Below are 21,158 nucleotides of genomic sequence, written 5' to 3' on the forward strand. Positions count from 1 at the left end.
TTTGGAGTTTAGCTGGGGCATAGCACAGCTCATATTTACGAATCTGACAGCTGGGTGGTTTGGCACTGATAAATATTTTGAGAATAATGCAAAAAGACAGGTGATTTGAAAAACAGTAGGGCTAACTTGCAACTAAATTTTGTTTTATCAGCCCTTGGAACTGTTAAGAGAGGGGGGGGGGGAATAGGTGTTGTTCTAAGATGTTAATAAAGATTGCCTTGATTATAGTTAACCCTGTAACACTGTCTCTAATTTTGCTAATGTCTCGGCATTGCTGATGGCAAGCTTGCACTAACATGCAGTATAGCACGATTCAGTAATCAACAAAGGATTACTTGTCATATTGTGCTTGTCAAGGCAGGCATTAATTTGTTTAGGAAATAGAAGGTTCAGCAGGTCCATGTGTGCCAGGGGTAGGTATGCGCACTGTATCACTGTCTTTTTCTCCTCTGTGTTTTGTTGTTTCTTTCTGAGCACTACTAAAAAAGTACGGGTGTTTGAATAAAGTTTATATGCAAGTATACACTTGTGTTTGTCTAGTTTGTTTTCTGTCATATTTGTGCTGTTTTTCACATTGAGAATTAGCCATCCTGAATGTGGTTTGGTCAGGGCAGTATTAGCTGGTCATCATGTACAGATAAGAATTTCACAAAGTTATAGTATTATTGAGTTATTTACTTTCATATCTGTCCTCTTGTATTTTTAGTAATTCATAATTTAAGAAGAGCGAATTGAATATTTAGTCAAATTGAATATTCAGTGTAGTCAAACAAGAATACACTGATACACCGCAGTCCTCAGACATGTGACATCTGTATTGAACTTGTCCTGACCATTTTCTCCTCTTTGAATGCCATAAGGAATCATGGTCTAATAGATTCAAAGATTAATACATCCATTCCCCTTTCTCAAATGTCCCTGTCTGGCATTTGGTGCCAAGTAGTTCCACTTGGAGCATAGTGCACTTTTCACTTGGAAAAAAAAAAAAACTTCCTACAGTCATATTTATGCCAGCGGCTTATCTTGTATCCTTTGCAAACAATTCAACTTTTTGAATCAACAATGAATACCATGCTATTTATCAGTTTTGTTTAGGGCTGTAATTATGTTGTGACGGTGTGACAAAGGAGTGAAATGTTTCATGGAAGTGACTTATAACAATGTTTCCAAACCCTAGTTTAAGTGCATGAGATGTATACCTACTTGTTTTTTACTTCCAGCAAGCAAAATACATAAGCCAGAAGGTGCTGGTGAGCTACCTTTCACAGCTGTTGAAAGAAATAAGCCAAATGCTCAATCTACAGGAGCAATTCAGCATGGATGTCTTGAGACTGAAGAAAAGACCAATGCTGGGGCCCATCCTGTGAAACCACCAGGTTAGAGCATACGAAAACATAGTTCCCGAAGTGTGCACAAGTGCTTGAAAGTAGGAGCATGGTAGAAAAGAACTGAAAGTTTGTTTACACAGTTTTTTTACAAGCTAGTATATTTACTTAAGCTGAATTTCTTACAATGACTATTAGCTACTAATACGTAGCATCTTCAAGCAGTGCAGACAGCAGCAGAGACAAGTGGGATGACACAAACTCCAACTATAGACCAACAACATAGTCGGTACTTGTCATCCTGCTTGATTCTCTTTTTCTGGTGTCTGCACTATGTCATGATTTGTGATTCTGTGCAGTGACATTTTAATAAAACTGAAACATGGAAACAAGTATTTATGTACTACAAAAATTCCATGCCTCCCAGAAACCTTTCACTACTGTAGAAAAGACTGTCTGATTGGCACTATTTCTACCATTCTACCCTAAAGGATGCATCAAGCTTGGCTAAGCATATGCGTTTCAATTTTGCATCTACAGATGACATTGTCCAGAAGAAGTGTATTGTCATATATCCAGTAGAAGGCACTTATGTAGCATTAACTATCCAGAGTTAAATATGAATGTAGTTTGCCTGCCTGAAGCCTTGCATATTAAGGACAGCAGTGAGAATGTGTTCAAATCTATGGGTGAGACTAGTAATTGACGGCTGGAAGATTGGTGGCCTAACGAAAAGGAGAACAAACAACAAAAGGAACATAACATTTTATACAAATTTAGCTTAATGTGTAGAACTTATACCAGGTGTTTCAGCGAACACTTTCATAAAATGTTCTAAATTGCCTGTGGAAAGCACAATTCTAGTCCATGAGCTGGTCTACTGAAAGAGGCAAGCAAGCATTACTTGCAAAAAAATTGAAATGCATAACTTGTAATTAACAGAAATTCACTAATTAGGTTTATAACCAGTTACCTTATGGCACATATTGCAATTTACAAATTCTAGCCGGAGAGTTCGCAAGGCAGATCCACTTTTAACAAATTCTCAGGATGACACGAGTTTCAAGAAATTAATTCCCTAACTTTGCAGAGAAATGCATTGGCATTCCAGTTACTTTTGTGCTTCATTGCATAAACAATGTTTTGTTAAGTAAGTGGAACAACAGTGTACTTTTACCGCAAGTTTGATGGCACATATCTCGTAAATGGTGTCATCCACACAATTCTTTTACACAAGTTTCTACAGCACATGCCTCTTAGCCCTCAGCCCTTCAAGAGCCCTGTGACGGAGGCAGTAGTGCTTGTATACATTTAATTAATCACTTTTTCGTAGCTAAACTTTAATGCTCATAGCTCACATCATGAGTCATTGTCATTATTTTGATGCTTATATATTTTACACAGTTTACAGCAACCCATTTTAGGCCTCTTTGCAGCCACATTACATCTGCCATTTGCAATTCATATGCCATGGCACTCTTTGGCCATAGCTGGCCCTTGCGCCAATAAACAGCACACATCACTCAGAAGTGCACCTAGCATTTAGAAGTGGTACTTTGTACTATTTGTATCGAGAATGTTTGCATTCTTCAAAATGTATGTAAAAAAAAATTGATTGCCCTTCCACTACTGTGAAGAGCAGCACAAGCGATGCTCGGGATCCACAGCTCTTCGTTGTCATAACGCCTCGGCTTCGCGGTCCCTCTTGGTGAGGTCGGCACGTTGACGACTCCTTTCTCGAGTGAGATCCCGGCGGCGTTCATTGAACGACACCTGTTCTTTGGCCGAACGCACAACGCGCGGCTTGCTTCCGCTGCCGTTCCTTCAATGCACCCTGCTCTTGGGCAGAAAAACAAATTGCGGCCTCCCCATCTAACTGCCCAGCCTCAACTGGCAGGAACCGGCGGGCGAAAGGCACCCTTTCCTTCTTCCGGAGAGAGGGAACGACTGTAATTGGCTCGTGCCCTGCGCTGCATATACTTCATGCATATAAAACCCCGCTTTAAAGGTCGCGTATGGTGAACCGACAGTAGCTGAATCGGTTAGTGTGGTGGTCTCGCAGCCTGGAGGTTGGCGATACGAATCCACAGCCCGACAAGCAATTTTTATTTTCGTATGGCTTGGGTTTTTTCCTGTGGCAACACCAACGCCGACACGAGTGAGGCAATACAAGCTTCGCTTGAAAATGTCAATGTTGGCAGAGGACTGCCATCACTGTCTTTAGCTGCCCTGTTAACCCTTTCAGTGTCATTTTTTTTTTTTTCTGAGGTGACGCACTTCCAGCTTCGGCGTTCTTTCTCTGAAATTAAAAACAATCGTAATGGTTTATTTTTGGTTATCCAAAAGGGAGAAAATGACATGGATAATGGCAAATGCTCTTTTGGTATGGTCCTCGCATTCCTATCTGACATCAGTGACATGGTGGAACAGAAATGCGAAAGCATTCTGGTACGTCAGTGACACCGAAAAGGTGAACAATGTTCATTCTTAAGAGGACTCGATTGCATGAAGAACCTTTTTGTACAGCGAGAAAAAAGCTAGTTTTGGTGACGATCATATATTTTATTTCTTATATCTTACTTGAAAATGAAGTCCCTTTGTAGTATTTTTTTCTTTGTTTGTGACTAAAAAAGCTTAATTAAGTAATTTCACTCCCCCTCCCCCCCTTTTGTGACTTGAAGGGACTTTGTGTTCTGGGAAGTACTGCTATGCCAGAACAAAATATGGAAGGAGATAAAAATGAATAGAATGTGTATCTGTTTTCATATTTGCCACATTATCAACACTGGCGTGATTTACTCTTGGATACTGAGTTTTAGGGCTGAAGTGTTTAGTGACACCTTAGCCACCACACATTGCACTTTCGAGGAATTGGGCATGGGAAATTCAGTGTATTGTGTATGCGTGTTCTCATTTGCATTTCACTTATTGCCGATTTATTGTACGTGCAGTAATCACACCGACCAGTTGGAAAAAGGGCAGGGACTTAGCCTTGAGGATACATGGCCCCTACCCACCTTCTTCATCGGGGAAAGCAGCAGCAGTTTCAGGTAAGTGCTGTGACCGAAGTATGCTGGAGATACTGTGTTTTATGAAGGAAATGACATATACAAAAGTCATGCTGTGCATCATGGAATGAAGTTTTTTGTCAAGTTATAGATGCTTGGTGATGGTGTGTATGCAGCATAGCCTCTTAGCGAAGACTTCTATAGCTGTCTGAACAGCATTGGAATCATTGAAGTACAGTGAAACATCATTGATGCCCTTTCAGGTTTTATCTAACCTGGGGTCGGCCAATGTGAGCAGCCATGTGGACTAACTTGAGGCTGTTCTTGTTTGGTGGTTTTTTTGAAGTCACATATTCAGATTTTTTAATTGTCAGAAGAATAAAGTAGGGATCTCAGAATTGCTGGAAACAATGTGTTCATGTAGTGTTCTCTACTTCATTGCCATATTCTGGGGACCACTTATTGGTAAGACCTTATTGGAAAGGTTGCAGTGTGCTTTGTAGAAGCTGACTCTGGCTATAGCCAGTGTGCATAGCCTCACCAGTAACACTTGTGGTTATGATTTCAAAGTGAGGTGGTGCTGTAGCTTAGTTTTTTTACTTTTCTTCGTGCCTTCATCGGTTTCATTCATGTCCTAGTGTTTCCTTTGTGAGGAATGTTTCATACTTACGTCCCTCTGATCTTGAGACTAAGGGAAAGCAAGGGTAAAATTTTGATGCGGAAAGCCAGTGGTGGTTCAGTGATTGTAGTGCGCAGTGCACGTGATCTTCCTACATAATTCTCCCTATTACGTCTATGTCATGTGTCTGAAAGTTATTTTTGATGTTTACCATGGCTAGCTAATCGCAGTTACCTTCTTCCTGATGAGGTAAGAACAGTTGTAGCAAGTTATAACAAAACTTCCCTCAAATGTCTTCACTTAAACACCCGTTCACTGTGTAACAGGGAAACCGAAGTTGACGCTTTTATCTCTAGCTTTTCCTTTTTATTTGATGTCGTCATGTTGACGGAAACTTGGTGTAAAGACGGCCAAAATAACTACATGTTCTCCTCTTATCAGTCGTTTCCGTTAAATCGATCCACGCGTGGTGGTGGTGGTGTTATGTTGCTGATAAAGCCAGGTGTCAATTGTGAACTGCTTGCTTCCTTTTGTGTTGTTTGCAATGACTTTGAAATACTCTCAGCACATGTGAACAAACACATATTTTCTGTTTGCTATCGGCCTCCTGATGGAAATGCTCCGAACTGCTTTCACTTTTATGAGCAATTCCTGGATTTCATTTCTAACAATGGTTACTATGCGATTTCGGGCGGTGATTTTAATATTGATATGCTGGCAAATACTAATCTGCAAAAAGGAATGGAAACGCTCATTACCTCAAATGGGTGTGAGAATACAATTACACTACCCACAAGAGTAACAAAAGACTGAAGCATTACTTGACCTTTTCATAATAAACATTGACAAAACGAACATCACTACGGCAGTTGTATCATCCGATCTTAGTGATCACCTCCCGCTAATTCTCATGATACAGAAAGAAAATATGGAAGCCTGTAAAATGCGACAGTGCGTTGTGTGTCAACCCATTACGAAGACTGGTCTAGACAGTTTTGGAAACATATTACTGCAGTCTGACTTTAAATGGCCTCTGGAAATACAAAATGCTGATGACATATACAACAGGTTTGTAAATGAAATAACGGATATTTATAAGAAACATTTCCCACTAAAAACGTTTACCCTGGGTAAAAATATTCGTAAGCCCTGGATTACACCCGAACTGCACAGCAAAATTAACTACAAGAACTCGCTTTACCATAGTTGTGTTAAAACAAAAGATCCGAATCTTCTCAAGAAATATAAAACATATCGAAATAAGCTAAACAAAAAGATTAAAATGAGAAGATCTCATTACCTTTACTCTGAATTCGAGAGTTGTTTATACAGAAGTGATCAACTGTGGAAAAAACTAAATACCTTTATGAGGCCTATAAAATCAGCACCAGGTATCTGGAAATTGTCATTGGACGGCAGGGAAGGAACCGGCAACGCACTTGCCAATCCCTTTAATGATCACTTACTTCAGTATTCTAATTGTGGAGTACTTAATGAGTTCATCGACTTCATGCCTGCTCACAACCAATGTTGCGCTTTTCTCAGTCCAGTAACCGGATCCGAGGTGATGTCAGTTTTTTACTCTCTTAAAAATAGTCTGAGCTGTGACGCATAACTTATGCAAATTCGTCCATTTAAATATTTTCTTGACATTCTGTGTCCCTATATAACTTACATTTTTAACATCTACTAGTCGAGTGCCTCATTTTCGAAAAGAATGCAAATTGCAAAAGTGACTGTACTGTTCAAAAAGGGTGATGCGAATGACATAGGTAATTATCGACCAATTCCTGTACTACCCATATTTTCTAAGGGATTAGAAAAAGTTATCCATATTCGAATGTCCAGCTTCCTTGATAAACACAATTTAATCTCACCTGCACAGTTTGGATTCAGCAAAAACAAATCTACGGAAATGGCATTACTTGAACAGAAAAAATTTATTTTATCACATTTTGAAGAACAAATGTTAGTGCTTGGTATTTATGTGGATTTCTTAAAGCCTTTGACTGTATTCATCACTGTACACTACTTAAAAAACTTTCAATATATGGATTCCGCGGACATTTCCTGCAAATAATTCAATCATACCTTAGTCACCGGCAACAGTTTGTAAAAATTGAATCCTATCAATCTGACTTAAAATCTATTATTAGAGGTGTTCCCCAAGGGAGCATTCTGGGTCCACTGCTCTTTAATATTTACATCAACGACCAAAATATATTTTATATGCGGATGACACCAGTATTTTTATAACAGCGCCTCATTGTAATCAACTGGTAAGTGCAGCAAACTCCCTCCTTATAAACCTGAAAATATGGTCAATAGCAAACCAGCCAAAAATAAATGTTAATAAAACAAAAGCTGTTATATTTAGGCCGAAATCGAAGCAGTTCAACGCTCCAGTAAACTTAACGTATCAGGGCGAACCACTAGAAATAACTGATCACATTAAAATCCTTGGCTTAACTTTTTCCAATAATATGCTTTGGGATAACCACACTGACACTGTTTTGACAAAGTTAACTCGTGTAGTTGGCGTCTTATCTCGCCTAGGAACATATCTGCCATTCAAAGTCAAACTTCTTTATAATTCGCTTTTTTACTCTCATCTAAATTACTGTTTATTGGATTGGTGCACAACTGTTCAAACTAACTTACAGAAACTTTTTGTCCTCCAGAAAAAAATTTTCAGACTGCTTTATGACTTGCCATATAACAGCCATACACAGTTTTTTTTTTCAAAAAACAAACATACCAGTAAAAAGCTTTATGACTATAAGCTAACACTAGCCTTCAAACGCGAAGTATTTGAAAATAGAAGGTTTCTACACTACTTATCATCACTAAAAGAGAAAATTTCTGTACACATTACCCATCACAAGGAAAAATGGAATGTTATAACCCCTCGGGCCTAACTACTCCACAGAAAAACTGTCCTTCGCCCTACCCACGCTCCTGAATAAAAACGACAAAAGTACCACTGACATTTTAAAAATAACTAATGCTGCAATACGGCAACACTATGTATAAGGTATCTAGTCTTTCTCATTCGATGATTTTTCTGTTCATTCCTAGTGTCCATTTCAGTGCCTATGCATGTTTTCGATGTTCTTTCCTGTAACCTTTTTACTGCCGCCTTGTTGAGGGGGCTGTGGGCCCCCGTCAAACTGCCGTTTGTTCGTGCAGTTTCCTGCAGCCTGCAGCCTCCTCCATCTTTCTTGATGGGAAATAAACATTATTATTATTATTATTATTATTATTATTATTATTATTATTATTATTATTATTATTATTATTATTATTATTATTATTATTATTATTATCAAAGGGAAAGCAGTTGTTCAAGATCACAAAACCAAATGATAAGATTGGGTTTCATGTTATTATGGTAATGTACTGAAATGTCTCAAGAAAACAGTTGGAGATCACCTGTCGTAGTTATGTGGTTATGATGTACATAGTGCCATGTGTTTAAGACAACTGTCTCTGATTATTAAAGATAGAAAATTCAAGACAGTACTGATTTTGCTGACCAAGCTTCATCGCAGCAATGGACACCAGAATGTGTGCAGTAACTACAGGCTCTATGATTAGCAATATTATGCAAATTTGTTGGCTAATAATGACTTAAGAAGGCATGTTGTAATATGAATATAAGTCAGCCAGTACACAAAGCATATTTCGTGCCTAGCACCAGGTTTAGAAATATGGGCTCAAATTGTGCCATGAAATGCACTGCTGTTCCAATTATCATTTTACTGTACTGAATTTTTTCACAGTGAGGAAACATGAACTTGTACAGCAGTTCATTTTAGTACCTACTTCTCGAAATTGGTGCAAAGCAGTGAGCTTACAGCAAACGGTTCTGGTTTGAGTATTGACTGACTTCAATTCTAAAGTTACAACATGCCCTTACAGTCATTAACTGTTAATAAATGAGAGTTTGCAAATAGTCATATTGGTGCTTATCACACAAATTGTAATGCTTACTACTGCTATGAACTTTGGTCTATATATAGGTTATATAAAATAAGAAAACACGTCAAACAAGAGTTCTTTGTATCTGTTGAAAATATGGCACAAAAGAAAGATGGTACGTATGAAGAATTCATTTTGACATTTCAGTCGGGGTCCAGTCTTCGTAAGAGCCAATGGTTTTCAGGTATTTAGGCCTGTGGCTGTGAGTAATGCTAATGTATGTTGTGGCTGTAGTAGATGATCAAGCTGAAATGAAGCTGGTGCAGTGAAACCTGTGGAGATGGGGTTGCACAAGGCTCACCCTACATTTGCACTAAAGCCCCTTAAACTTTGTAAAGTAGCGACACTCTCCTCCTCCACCTTCACTCCTCCTCATTTCTCCTCTTTCATGCTCCCTCCTCGACCGTGGCGCCACCTACATTGCTCAAGCGTAGCAACGGCGCCAACATGCGCTCCTCGCCACTCCGTAGCCGCTTCTCGAGCGAAAATGGCGCTGAAGCACGACACGAGGGCCCACGTGATGCTATTAGGCCAATAGCGACGCAGCTTCAGCCTCGGACAGAGCGCGCGAGGAGGAGGCGGCATTCTTCAAAGTGTGGTGCTTCTTTACGAAGTTTAAAGGGGCTTTAGTTTGTGCAAGAAGTTAGCTCCAGCATGCTAGCCATGTCCGCCATGTTGCTGTTGTGGCAGCGGTTCCCGGAGATCGAGCTAAGCACAATGTGCGAGCCGGGGGACGAGGCACAAGGAGGCACCTCGATCCTCACAAACCTTGTTAATACGTACCCGCTTAATAGTTCTGTTAGAAATGTCATGATGAATCCCCCACCCTGTGGCCATTGAACTTAATGTATTGTCTGACTGGTTTAAGCCATAGTCGCTTAACGCATGCCAAATGGTTATTGCGTAGTATTTACTTCATTTTTTGGCATGTACAAGCTTGGAATCAGTGAAATGTCATGCACGCAGACCATAGATAGCGAAATTGCAGTGCACGGACCTTTCCTGGACTGCGGTCGCCACAGATAGTGACTTCAAAACATGGTATCCATGGCGTGTTTCCTACTCCCATAGCTTTTAGCGCTTACACATGATCATCATGAATGATGACATGGATGATGACTCTTCCGTATCTGATGCGGCTAGTGCATTGACCGTCATGAGGGCATTCACAGAGAAGCGAGGCCTGATGGAGAAATGGGCTCATGGCCTTGCCGAGTTTGAGGATGCCATCATTGCTGCAAAGCCGCCACGGCAGCAAGTGAAAATCAGATTTTTTTGCTGCCTGCTAGCAAATAAAACTTGTCTGCATGTGTGTTTGAGTGAGAATTAACGCATTTTTTTGGCTGGAAAGTCTGTAGCTCATCTGCCACTGTTAGTTAATAAGTATATTGCTTAGTGCATACCTGATCCACATTCCCCCACCAACTACGTATTAACAAGGTTTTACTGTACTTATTAGATTAGTGGTAAAAAAAAAAAAAGGAAGCTTTGGCTGCAGCAAGTCAGTGTTTAAAATTGAAGTGTGCAACTGGAGAAAAGGTAAAGAAATGTTGACCTTTCTATTTCATATTTATAGAAAAGCAGTCTGGGAATGGTGCTACCAAAGACCGTGCTCAAGTGGAGCAACTTCGCGCTATAGGAGCTTATGGTATATTCAGATTTTCTTTTTCCCCTCTGTTCGTGGCTGATAGCTATAGTTGTGGCAACACTAGTCTCTCAAATGGGATTCTGTTCTAATTTTTTGATTGGGTGCTACAGTGGCTCAGAAGACAAGTTATCCAATCTAAGTACTTGGAGTTTTGTAGTTTGAGCTCAATGTCAGCTTACTAGCAGCTTTCTTCTTTGTTCTTCTACTGCATTTTGCTGAGACTTGAAACCTGAAGTTCCAGGGGTAGCTTTGTTTCTAGTCCTATCTATGCAAGATCGAAAAATATATTTTTTAGAAGTGTGTTATATTAGATGCCTGAAAGAAACCAGGTTGCACAGTATAAGAGCAAAATATGAAGAAAAGCACATCCTTGGCATACAGAGCACTAAACCAAAGAACCAGTGCAAATTGTGAGCTGTTTCTCATGCCTCTTTTGCCGTGGCCAGATAAACTGTGCAGATGATAGTAAAGTCTTGGTTTAGCATCTTAATTCATTATTTTGTACAAAGTAATACTTCATAGCATTTATTTATTTCAATAAAAAGAAAAGGAAATGTATACTCTTGCCAATTATACTCCTGTATTCACCTAGGTGAGAAGTACATTGTGCCTAATGAAGACAGGATTTTAGCTCTAAGGAACTTGGAGAAAAGTCAGAGTGTTAAAAGAAAAGCACAGCACCATATGGGTAAGTGTCAGGGTTCAGTATCATTTGGCAGTGAGATGAAGTGCATCTCTGTAATGCATGCTGTAAAATTAATTAAGGGAAAATGAAACATCCACCCAATTGTAGCAATTGCTACAAAGGAAACCCATGCGGGTTCCTGGAAAGAAAAGCCTCGCGGTTGACGAAAAATTCGTCCTGGTCTAGGACTCGAGCCCGGGACCACCGCCTTTCCAGGGCAGCCGCTCTACCATCTAATTTGCATGCTGTAAAAGCACGCAAATTAGTTCTTAGCGTCTAGTAATAGCATCCAATGATAGTGTCCAATTATGGCATATGATGATAATGACAGAAAAGTCATTGGCAAAGCAGTAACCCAAAAATTGAAGCTTTGGCATGTGTTGTGCTGTACTGCTGAGTACTTTTATTGGCATCTTTATTCATCTTTGTGTGTGTGCATGCACACGTGTGTGTGTGTGTGTGCATGTACGCATGCATGTATGTGGGTGTATGTGCATGCCTGTATGCCAACCACAGCATTAGGAGCCTTTTTTCATTCAATTTATTTAATCGTGTAGACAGACATGCCCCAGTGTTCTAGCTGCATAGCATTTGGTCACCATTTTGCTGTGATGTGCAAATCCAGGAATGACTGTCTTTTTTTAAGGCTTGCTTTGTGTGAAAATGTTGGGCATTGTCCACTTGTAGTATGAAGCAGTCCAGTGGGTTGTTGAAATAAAATTGGTGCTTACTGTTAAACCTATATTTTTTCTACATGACACATCTTTAAGCCCCTCACTGGGTCGCCATCACAAATTGTGCAGCAGCACACTGCTTAAGGAAAAGTACCAGTTTATTGTTGTGAAAAAAAAAAGAAAAAGAAATATTGGCAATGTGGTGCTCTATTGTGACAATTGGCTATCCATTTGTGTGCACTTTTCATGTTATTAAACATGTTATCACAAGCCCTGCACTGACCACAACACCTTTGACATTATTCTTGTTCTGCTTGTTAATTCTTTGCATCATGCAGAACCAGGAGGAAATTCACCTGCACGAGCCACTAAAGTACGGCATTATGATGCGCCCGCAGTCCGTGACTTCATCAGGAAACAGAAATTGAGTCGGAAACTGGAGAAGCATAAGGCTGAGCAAAGAACAGAGGACACTGCTCGAACAAGAGAGCTACGCTTGGAGAAGCTGTATGCTTTTCAGCGGAAGACTGCATGCGACAGTGCTCGCATTGGCCGGTGTAAAATGAGTCGCCAGCAGGTGTGTAGCTCGTCTGGTATTGAGCAGTAACACGTTAGCTGTGTCATAGTTCGCTGAATCTGTGTGACATTATGCGAGAGAGAGAGAGAAGCACTTTATTTTTGACTGATTCCTGCTTAGAGTTACCGCTGTCAGTCCAGCTGCCTCTCTGGCTGTAGTACTGAGTGCAGTTCAGTGGACCTATTCACATTTTTTATGTAGGCTACCAGTGGTGGCCACAGTACCAGGCATAACTCTTGCAGTGAAGTGGTCTGGCTATTCCATGTGTCGGTCAATAAGGATGGAATGTAGGGACGAGTTAGAATGTGGGGAGGGGGAAGAGAGTGTTTTCAGGCATTCTTAGTAAATAGGTAGTTAGGTAGTTTGCTGGGTACCTGACTTGTCGAGAATGAGTTGTGCAATAGAGACTTTAAGGTCTTACAGAACTGAAAGTTGCAGTCACGAGAAGAGCCTCTAACTCCTGTCACATGCATGTGCAAAGTGGTGCTATTATTTGCCAGTGCTACAGTTGTCTATAGATGACATGATTACATTGTCACGTGGTAGTGACGTATAAAGAACACAGTAGCAATACTGTGAAAGGTGAAACTAGCTTTTACTGGGCGAACCTGTGCCCACAAAAACAAACTGCACTTAAAGAATGGCTACAGCGGCGAACACAGTTGGCGATCGTCAAAATCTGATCAATGGGTCAAGCGCATTGGCTTTTATACATCAGTCATCGAATGTTCCAGAGTAATTGCTGGGACCCGCGTGTCTTCCACAAAGTTCTACATTATTCGCGACGCGCATACATGCAATCAGATTACACAAGGTTCGGTCACAGACAGCGGATGGAACCATCAATAACCTTCCAGAAACTTCCTATACATGCAGGCGCGTCCTGCGCTGTGCGATAACATTTGTTAGGCGGTGAAACATGGTCGCCCGATAAAGATAAGTACACATGTCAATATCTGTTCACGGGAACAATTATTTTACCCTATATTATGAATGGCACATACTACCTCAGCATATGCAAGTAACAGGTGGGGTCCTGGTAAGCAAGTATTAAATTAAATTGCATTTGTCGCACTTGACCAGGATAATGTAAAACTATTCCAATCTGTTTTTATTCCACATCCGCCATTAGCCCTTCATGATAGGCAGGGGCATCACTAGAATCAGCAGCACCCAAGGCGGTGGCCCACCACAATCCTTTTTATGCTATCATGCAAGTAATTTGGTCACTTAGTATCATGTGAGCAACTTCTGACCTTTACTGATTGCCGTCATGTGAGTAACTTAGAATCCCAGCAGTATGCCACCCGCAGTGATTTCATTCATGTTTCTATCAGCATATTCTGTGAAGTATTTCCAGACGATTTAAAGGCATATTTTTTTTATTTTTTCCTTTAGTGCAGACAAGCATGACAAGGGTAGGCATTTCATAATTGAGTGAATTTCCACTAATTGAGCTATTTCCTCTTTCTGCATCTGTATGTGTTGGTTTATTTTCCCTTGCTTTGTTAAGAATCTTAGTGAACAGGTTTTATTATCTAGGAGATAAAAAAATATAGTATGCTGCAATAAGAAAAATTGTCTACTTTGTAGCTTTGCTTTGTGTAGTAACCACTACGCTAAATATTTCTACAAGACTGTACTATTTATGGTTCATTGCCCTGAATGTCTTTCAAGCTGTGCACCAGTAAAATTTAGAAACTTGCTGTTGTTTAAAGTACTCACATTTTATTCTTCAATTTTGTTTCAGGAAGATGAAAAGGTTGTCCATGAGTTTGTGAGACATTTGAAGTCTATGCAAGATATGCCTGACTTTGACCAGGAGAATAGTTCCCCTCGAAGCTTAGCTCCTAGTAGTAATGTTGGAGTAGCTGACAGTGGTCATGATTCTTGCCAACCACATATTCAGTTGCAAAGAGATCAGGAGGTTCAGGCTGTAAAGGCAAGCTCCAACGCTACTTTGGTTGGTCATGGCAGCAAAGACAAGTGCCCTTTGAGGCACTCGGCCGACCACCCAAATCTTTTGTCGAACCAATCACAGTGCGATGAAAGTGATTTCTTGAAGAAACCACTGGAGGGCCAGCTAGCTACTGCACATTATGATTTTGGAACATCAAGTCTTGTTGATTGTGAGAAACAGGGGTTACAGAAGCAAGGCAAGTCCACAATTTTAATTCTGTGCATGCTTTTATTATGTAGAGCTAGTGTTGACCAACTTACGAGACACAGTATAGAAGAATGCTTGAACATAGATACCTTAGGCTGACCTTATGATAACCAAATGGTTTGTTAACATTGGTACCCAAAAAAGTTAGGTTGCACAATAGACAATGTATAGCAAACCAGGAATGAAGCAAGTATAAATGACGGGGAATTCGCTAGAGAACATTCAATAGGCACATTGTTGGGAAAGTTTACAGTAATTCCATGGGATACCTTCAGGCACATCTCAGTTTTTCTTCAACACTATAGTCAGGTACAACTTTAGAAGGCAGCGGAATTTGCTCCTGGAACATGGATGCACCTTTAGAGCCTGTACCAAAGGGCGTGCACTCTAAACAGACGTCATGAGCTGGATGGCGGGTGACCTTGCCGACAGAGAAAATGGCAGCGCGCGCTTTGAACCGAGCTTTGAACGTCAGCGGGACTATTTCTTTAATCGCAGAGGCGATTGACTGCCACGCTTTGGTCCTCTGGGCGGGGCCTCTCTTGCCTTCTTAAGTTGCACCCGACTATAGCTCTTTTATCACGAAAAAAGACATTTGCTTAATGTTTTTGAGGAGCTGCAGACAACTCTCATGCTCTTGAATGAACAATGCTAACATGATTTGAAAAGATTCTAGGTTATGTGTTGCGTCTGAATGTACCTTGTAATTTTACTCTACTGCTTATCAAACTTAAAGAAGGCTTACATGTAAAAACCTTGTTGATCAGGCTATTGCAGCTCTCTATGCTGCTGTCCATGTTGCACTCTTAAACAAAATAATGCACTTCTGCACACAGATAACTACCGAGTCAGTACAGCAGTTTACATTAAAGGGGCCCTGCAACACTCTTGTTTGCCCTTTTTGGCATTTCAGTCCATAATATTTTATCCTTTTGATGGCATCACAGTGCATGCCATCTTATAATTGAAAAATAAAGCCATTGCTGGCAGTTTTTCTTTTTTTGTAATGATAGCTTGTCTACCAGCTGACAGGCCAAGTGATGCAAGCAATGCATGGGCTATACTAGGTCTTAACTGATTTCATTGACCATGATGACAGGCGAGGCATGGCAAAAGGGAAACAAATGGCTAAGTCTGTGAGAGCTGTTACAAACTCCACTGAAGGAGGGATGCAGTGTTGAAAGGTCAACTTTTGAACTGGCATGCCAATTTTAACAAAATTCTGAAGGAGGCTTTGTGTTCTTGTCATCTAGCAGACTTGATTACCCTAGCAGAAATGGGTAAAAGTTAAGCATGGCCCATTAAGCAAATAAGTGTGTCACCTTAGGAAAATGATCATTTTAAAGATTATAAAGTTATATAATGTTTTTTTTGGAATAAATATCTTCTGGACGCCCTGTATTACAGGATAGGGTCAGCTGCTTGTAATTTTATGCCTTCTGTAGAAATCGCATAATTTGAAGACTACGTTTTTTTTTCTTTTTTCTTTTTTTTTTACTATGATCCAGAAACCTATACTTTTTTTTTTTTCGATAGAGGCAATTTAGAAAGTCAAAATGTCCAGAGTCTTGCTCCTCAAAAGTTTTCAGCTTGGAAACAGTCTTGCAAACGGTTTTCACCTTTGCAGTTTCAAAATGATAGTTTTCCTAAAAGTGCAAATTGGCCAAAAAGTGCAAACTGAGAAAAATAGATTTAAAAATCTCAAAACATGCCAAAACACATGTAACTGCCAGGTAAAAAAGCTAATTTTCTTCTGTCATGCAGATAACCAAACTTGGCGAAGACTGTCTTTATGTTGTTAGAAATCCAAAACACACAAAATGAGCAAATGCGTATTTCTGGCTAAAATTGGTTTTAGCCCCACTTCAACCCTTAAAGGGCCCCTCCCCAGGTCTGTCCATCTTGAGCTGACAAGCGTAGTGCTTACAAAGCATGCTCACGATTGTGTCTGCTAAGTTATTACATCCCCATGTGCCGTAGAAAAAGCTTAAATTTCAAATCAAATGCTGTTTGCCTTCTCCTCGCGGGAGCAGCGCTCTCAGCCGGAGAGCCAACGTTGATAGCGCAAGCGTACCTACGTACAGTGCTTAGCAATTGAAATGCGATACTCGGACAGTATGGCGGCCGGTGATTCTTGTGCCACCGGTGAGCGCTGGGTGATTGCTGAGGGGGCCCATTTGCATCATGATGCATCAAAGTGACTCTCATTTTCATGTGATACAAAAGTGCATCAGCTAAATGTTCCCAGCGCCCAACGGTGGCGTAAAAAAGTGCCAGCCACCATGCTGTCTGAGTATCGTGTTTCAGTTGGTGAGCACTGTACATGGTAGTGCTGTGATGTCACTCACAGTGATACGTGACTTCGATAATTATTCAAGGTAACATCTGTTATTTGTGTAATCTGTTGCATCGATAAACCAATTAAGGTTAAGGAAATAATATAACATACAAACCGAATGTCTGCGTGTACCTGTTTTACTTCACACTACAGCAAGAGAGATTTACATAAATTTCATCTGCTTGTTCCCTCGTCGTGCAGTAGCATGCACAGAAAATGAAACTGTGTAATTTTTTACCGTGTTCCAGCGCGCGATCATGCTCTGTGATCCACTTGCGTCTGCCTCAGTGTTCGTATAGCACTGACTTATACCACTAGTCAGGTGTTCTTGTGCACAGTGTGCAAAATTGTTCACTGCATGAAATGAGACAAACGCAACAGCTCGCATGCGAGACCGTCAGTGGAAGTGTGCCGTGCTGCAAACTAGCAAGAGAGAGAGAAAAGAAAAAAGGTGGGGCCCGTGACATATGCATCACGCGGTCCTGCAGCTCCGGTATGGGAGAATGCAGGGAGGGAATTTTGCTTGCATAGTCTAGATCGGGGCAAGTGTCTAATGTTGGCGGTGACGCTTGCCTCCTGAAATCATGGGTTCGTGGCACTGAAATATTTCTATCTTGGCTATCAATGAACGAATTTGAAAAAAATCTTGCGGTAGAACATTCCCAAAAGGGCATGTAGCAAGTTTCAGCATATAACCAAAATTTGCCATGTTGCCTGGTTAGGGGCCCTTTAATGAGTAGGCACAGGTAAAGCCGCCTCTGCTGACCATATTAAAGAAAAAAAAAAAAAACATGCTGAATTATGAAAAAAAAAAAATTATTGTTCAGCTTAACAGAGAATTCATTCCCTGATGTTGTATTTGAACTGTAGCACTTTTGAGCCTCTCTGATCTGCTACCACTTCTGGTGAAACCTGTGTCTGCTTGCTTGGTACGGCTCTATAGCGCCCTACAAGGGAAGCTTGAGCTTGGCAGCTCCTATCTAAATGCAAGGGTGTAGACAAATTGTTTTTCGCAGCAGCCACTGCAGCAATTTCGGTAGGGTTTGTTGCATTTAAAAGGGAAGGTTAAATTCTTGTAGTTGTAACATGTGAATTTTCAGTTGATGTGATATTTTTCTGAAAAATTCATGACAATTGCAAAATTAAAGAAATAGTCAAGTATCAAGTTTATAACTCTGACTCGGCAATAAAGAAAGAGTCAAGTACCAAGTTTACAACTCTGACTCGGCAATAAAGAAAATAAAGTATCAGAATTCTGTAAACTGCACTTATTGAAATAGCTGAAGTGGACTATGTTTATGTATTTACATCACTCTGAAATACACCACTAATTTGTAAGTAGGACTTTTGCAATACCATTGTAAGCATTGTAACAATTTCACATAAGCTGTAAACTCATGTCACATTTGACTGCTTGAGATGTTCCCACGATGCAGTTTACAGAACTGTGATATCCGTTTTTGGTGCGCAGTTATGGATTTGTAAGCATTGTGCTTCTATCTTTTTAAGACTTTCCTATTTTTGGCAATTTTTGTAAAACATTTGATGTTCTAAATCTAGATTTTGTTTCCCTACAGGTTGTAAAGAATAACTCTCTCTCATATGGAACAAATTTCATTCAGATCAGTGTAATGGTTGTCTTATAAAATGATTTCTGCTTTTTACATGTGTTTAAGTAGGGAAGTGAGAGTTGGCCCTGAGCTAAAGCTTCCTCTTATTCCAAAGTACCTTGCCACCACTGTTCAATGTAGAACTGTTTTGAAATTTTCTTACATGCCATCAAAGGCAGTGGTTTGATAGTTTCGTTGGAAAGTAGACGTACTACATGTGGCTATTTGGAAACTGTTGTGCCCTTTGTTTTATATCTGTGTCTCTGCAAAAAATTACTTTTTGTTCTATCCCAGCAAACGTGATGGTGCTGTCAATAATATGCCATCTTTTTGTCTACATATTGTCTCGCGTTGCGATGTAGTATTGCCATGCAACAAAAAACAGAAACTTAGCGGTTGTCGAAATGTACGAATTTTTGGCTTGCTGCTTAAAAAGCTTTTGTTTTCCAAATTGTTAATATTGTTGCTATTTAAAAAAAAAATATCTGAGGTCTGTCTTTCTTTTTTTTTTTCTTGTAGAATTTCAGTACAAACCAACGGAGCAGGTTCTCCGCCTTGAACGAATTTCTGCGGAAATTAATAGGACACTGGATGAACATTTGCACATATTGACTTGTAACACTGCCTTTCAAGTGCCAGAATATGGTATGTAATTTGTGCATTTATTAGTTGTATTCACGCTTCATTCATTCATCTTTTCTTTAAATACGTAAGCATTTCGCTGCTTACCCAACGAGAAAACCATTCGTCTCCTAAGACAAAAATGTGGGCCGATCCCGGAGATAGTGCAATCCGAACCGCGGTGGAGGTGAAGCAGGCGTCAAGCACTCAACAAAGTGAAACAAAAAGGGAATACATTCTTTGGAATCACGCATACAGTATAGATAGAGCCCACTACAGCGAACAGCTTTACTTTCGTGCTGCCTGTCGCTTCCACACGAACAAATCAGCTAGAACACAACACTCACAAATCTCTCAGCACATGCCGCACCCTGCCTCTTTCGTAAATCGCTTTCATGATATGGACCCGCATGTCTCTCTTCAACATGAAGCAGTAAAAATGCAGCGCACAAAGCGATTGGCAGTCCACACTTTCTGTCTGCATTGCTGGTCGCGTTCAAGATATGCTCCACACTTCTCATAACGGTTCAATGCGGATGGGTTAGGAACTAAAGAGAGATACCAGCTTATAATGATTGGAATGTCATCAGCGCACCTGGCGCCACCGCCTGCTGTAGTTTGCTTGCCTCATCAATTTCCTTTGCACCACCGTCTGCAGCAGTTCGTGTTGCTGCAATGCTGTCATTTATACCGGTCCTATCAAGTTTCATAACATTGATAATGAGACCAGGCTGTGTGGTGATGAGCAAGTGGTACAATGCTTATGCACACTTAGACAACTCCTAGAGGAGTTTCTGTGTGAATTTTTTTCATTCTGACTTTCACATAATTTTTTCACTTTGAACTGAAGCTAGGAGCAATAAAAAACAGTGTGTGATTTATGTTCATGTGTATGAAAGGAAACTTTTCCATCCACCCATTTAGTAGATTGCAACAAGGTCATTAAGCAAAGTGCTGGTTTGGGCTAATTGGTAACTAGTAGCAGATTAACATTGCAAGTAAAAGTCAAATACAAAGAAAGTACCAGGATGAGCGCTGACTTCAACTACTCTATTATTTTTTTTTTTCAGAGTGATAGATTGTATAGGTAGAAAAGAAGCATGAAAAACCGGGTGCTGGAACCACTTGTAATCAAACAAGCAGAACCAGTAAACAAACAAAATGAAATCTTAATCTATGTTGCATTGCTTCCACATGTAACATTTAAAAAATTGTAGCTCTTGTGATAAGGAAACTGAGGGAACACTGACACATATGTCATAGCGCTCCATTTCCGGTTCTTCTATAATTTCTCCTCTGAGCCTGTTTTCGGGGGCTGGTTGGTGCGAGTCTACTTTTCTAGTGGGTCTGCGGCTGTGTATGGCTGTCAGCATTGCTGAGTGCATATGCACATATGTAGTCTGCGTGCCTGCTTTTAAAGGTAATCTGCTGTGCGTGCAAAGACTGGGCGAGCTGAGGTAGCGTGGAATGATGTGCAGTCTTCCCACACGTTTAATGATGGAAGTTGCGTATCTCGAGTTCCAGAGACACGTTGAATCAAGAGGCAAACCAAGCATTTGCTCCCCGCTGCCGGCGCTTTTCATGACAGCGAAGTCCCACTGCAGGCGACCCTGTCACCCGTGGGGGTGGAGTGGACGTGAAAGTGTCGCTGGCTTAGCTTCATACCGACAATGGAGAGATACCATCAACACGGCATGAAACCGTATCTTTCGTTGCTGAATCTCAAATTCAACGAAATTATTTTTCTCATGCATGTTTGCTTTTTCTGATTGCCGAATAATTTGAAAAATTTTGCGGCCCCCTCCCGTGTAAGAAAAATTCAACAGCGACTGCACTAATTTGCACGAAAAATCCAAATTCAACATAACAAAATTTCAATATAATGAAGCAAATTGCTGATTTCAC

At 40.4% G+C, this 21,158-nt stretch overlaps 1 protein-coding gene across 3 annotated transcripts in view; it reads left to right on the forward strand.

Moving 5' to 3' along the window:
• LOC142579953 (uncharacterized) overlaps positions 1-21,158 on the forward strand; it is a 233,143-nt gene that overhangs the window by 53,408 nt on the left and 158,577 nt on the right. For 2 of the 3 annotated variants that reach the window (XM_075690640.1, XM_075690656.1), the window contains exons 8-14: positions 1,221-1,376; positions 4,277-4,375; positions 10,510-10,581; positions 11,174-11,269; positions 12,279-12,517; positions 14,268-14,673; positions 19,152-19,277. In XM_075690640.1, coding sequence (XP_075546755.1) covers positions 1,221-1,376; positions 4,277-4,375; positions 10,510-10,581; positions 11,174-11,269; positions 12,279-12,517; positions 14,268-14,673; positions 19,152-19,277 — 1,194 coding nt within the window. The remainder of the gene's footprint in view (positions 1-1,220; positions 1,377-4,276; positions 4,376-10,509; positions 10,582-11,173; positions 11,270-12,278; positions 12,518-14,267; positions 14,674-19,151; positions 19,278-21,158) is intronic. The other variant, XM_075690649.1, reaches the window with a different exon arrangement.

The sequence above is a fragment of the Dermacentor variabilis genome, chromosome 1 (assembly GCF_050947875.1).
Source record: "Dermacentor variabilis isolate Ectoservices chromosome 1, ASM5094787v1, whole genome shotgun sequence".
Lineage (NCBI taxonomy): Eukaryota > Metazoa > Arthropoda > Arachnida > Ixodida > Ixodidae > Dermacentor > Dermacentor variabilis.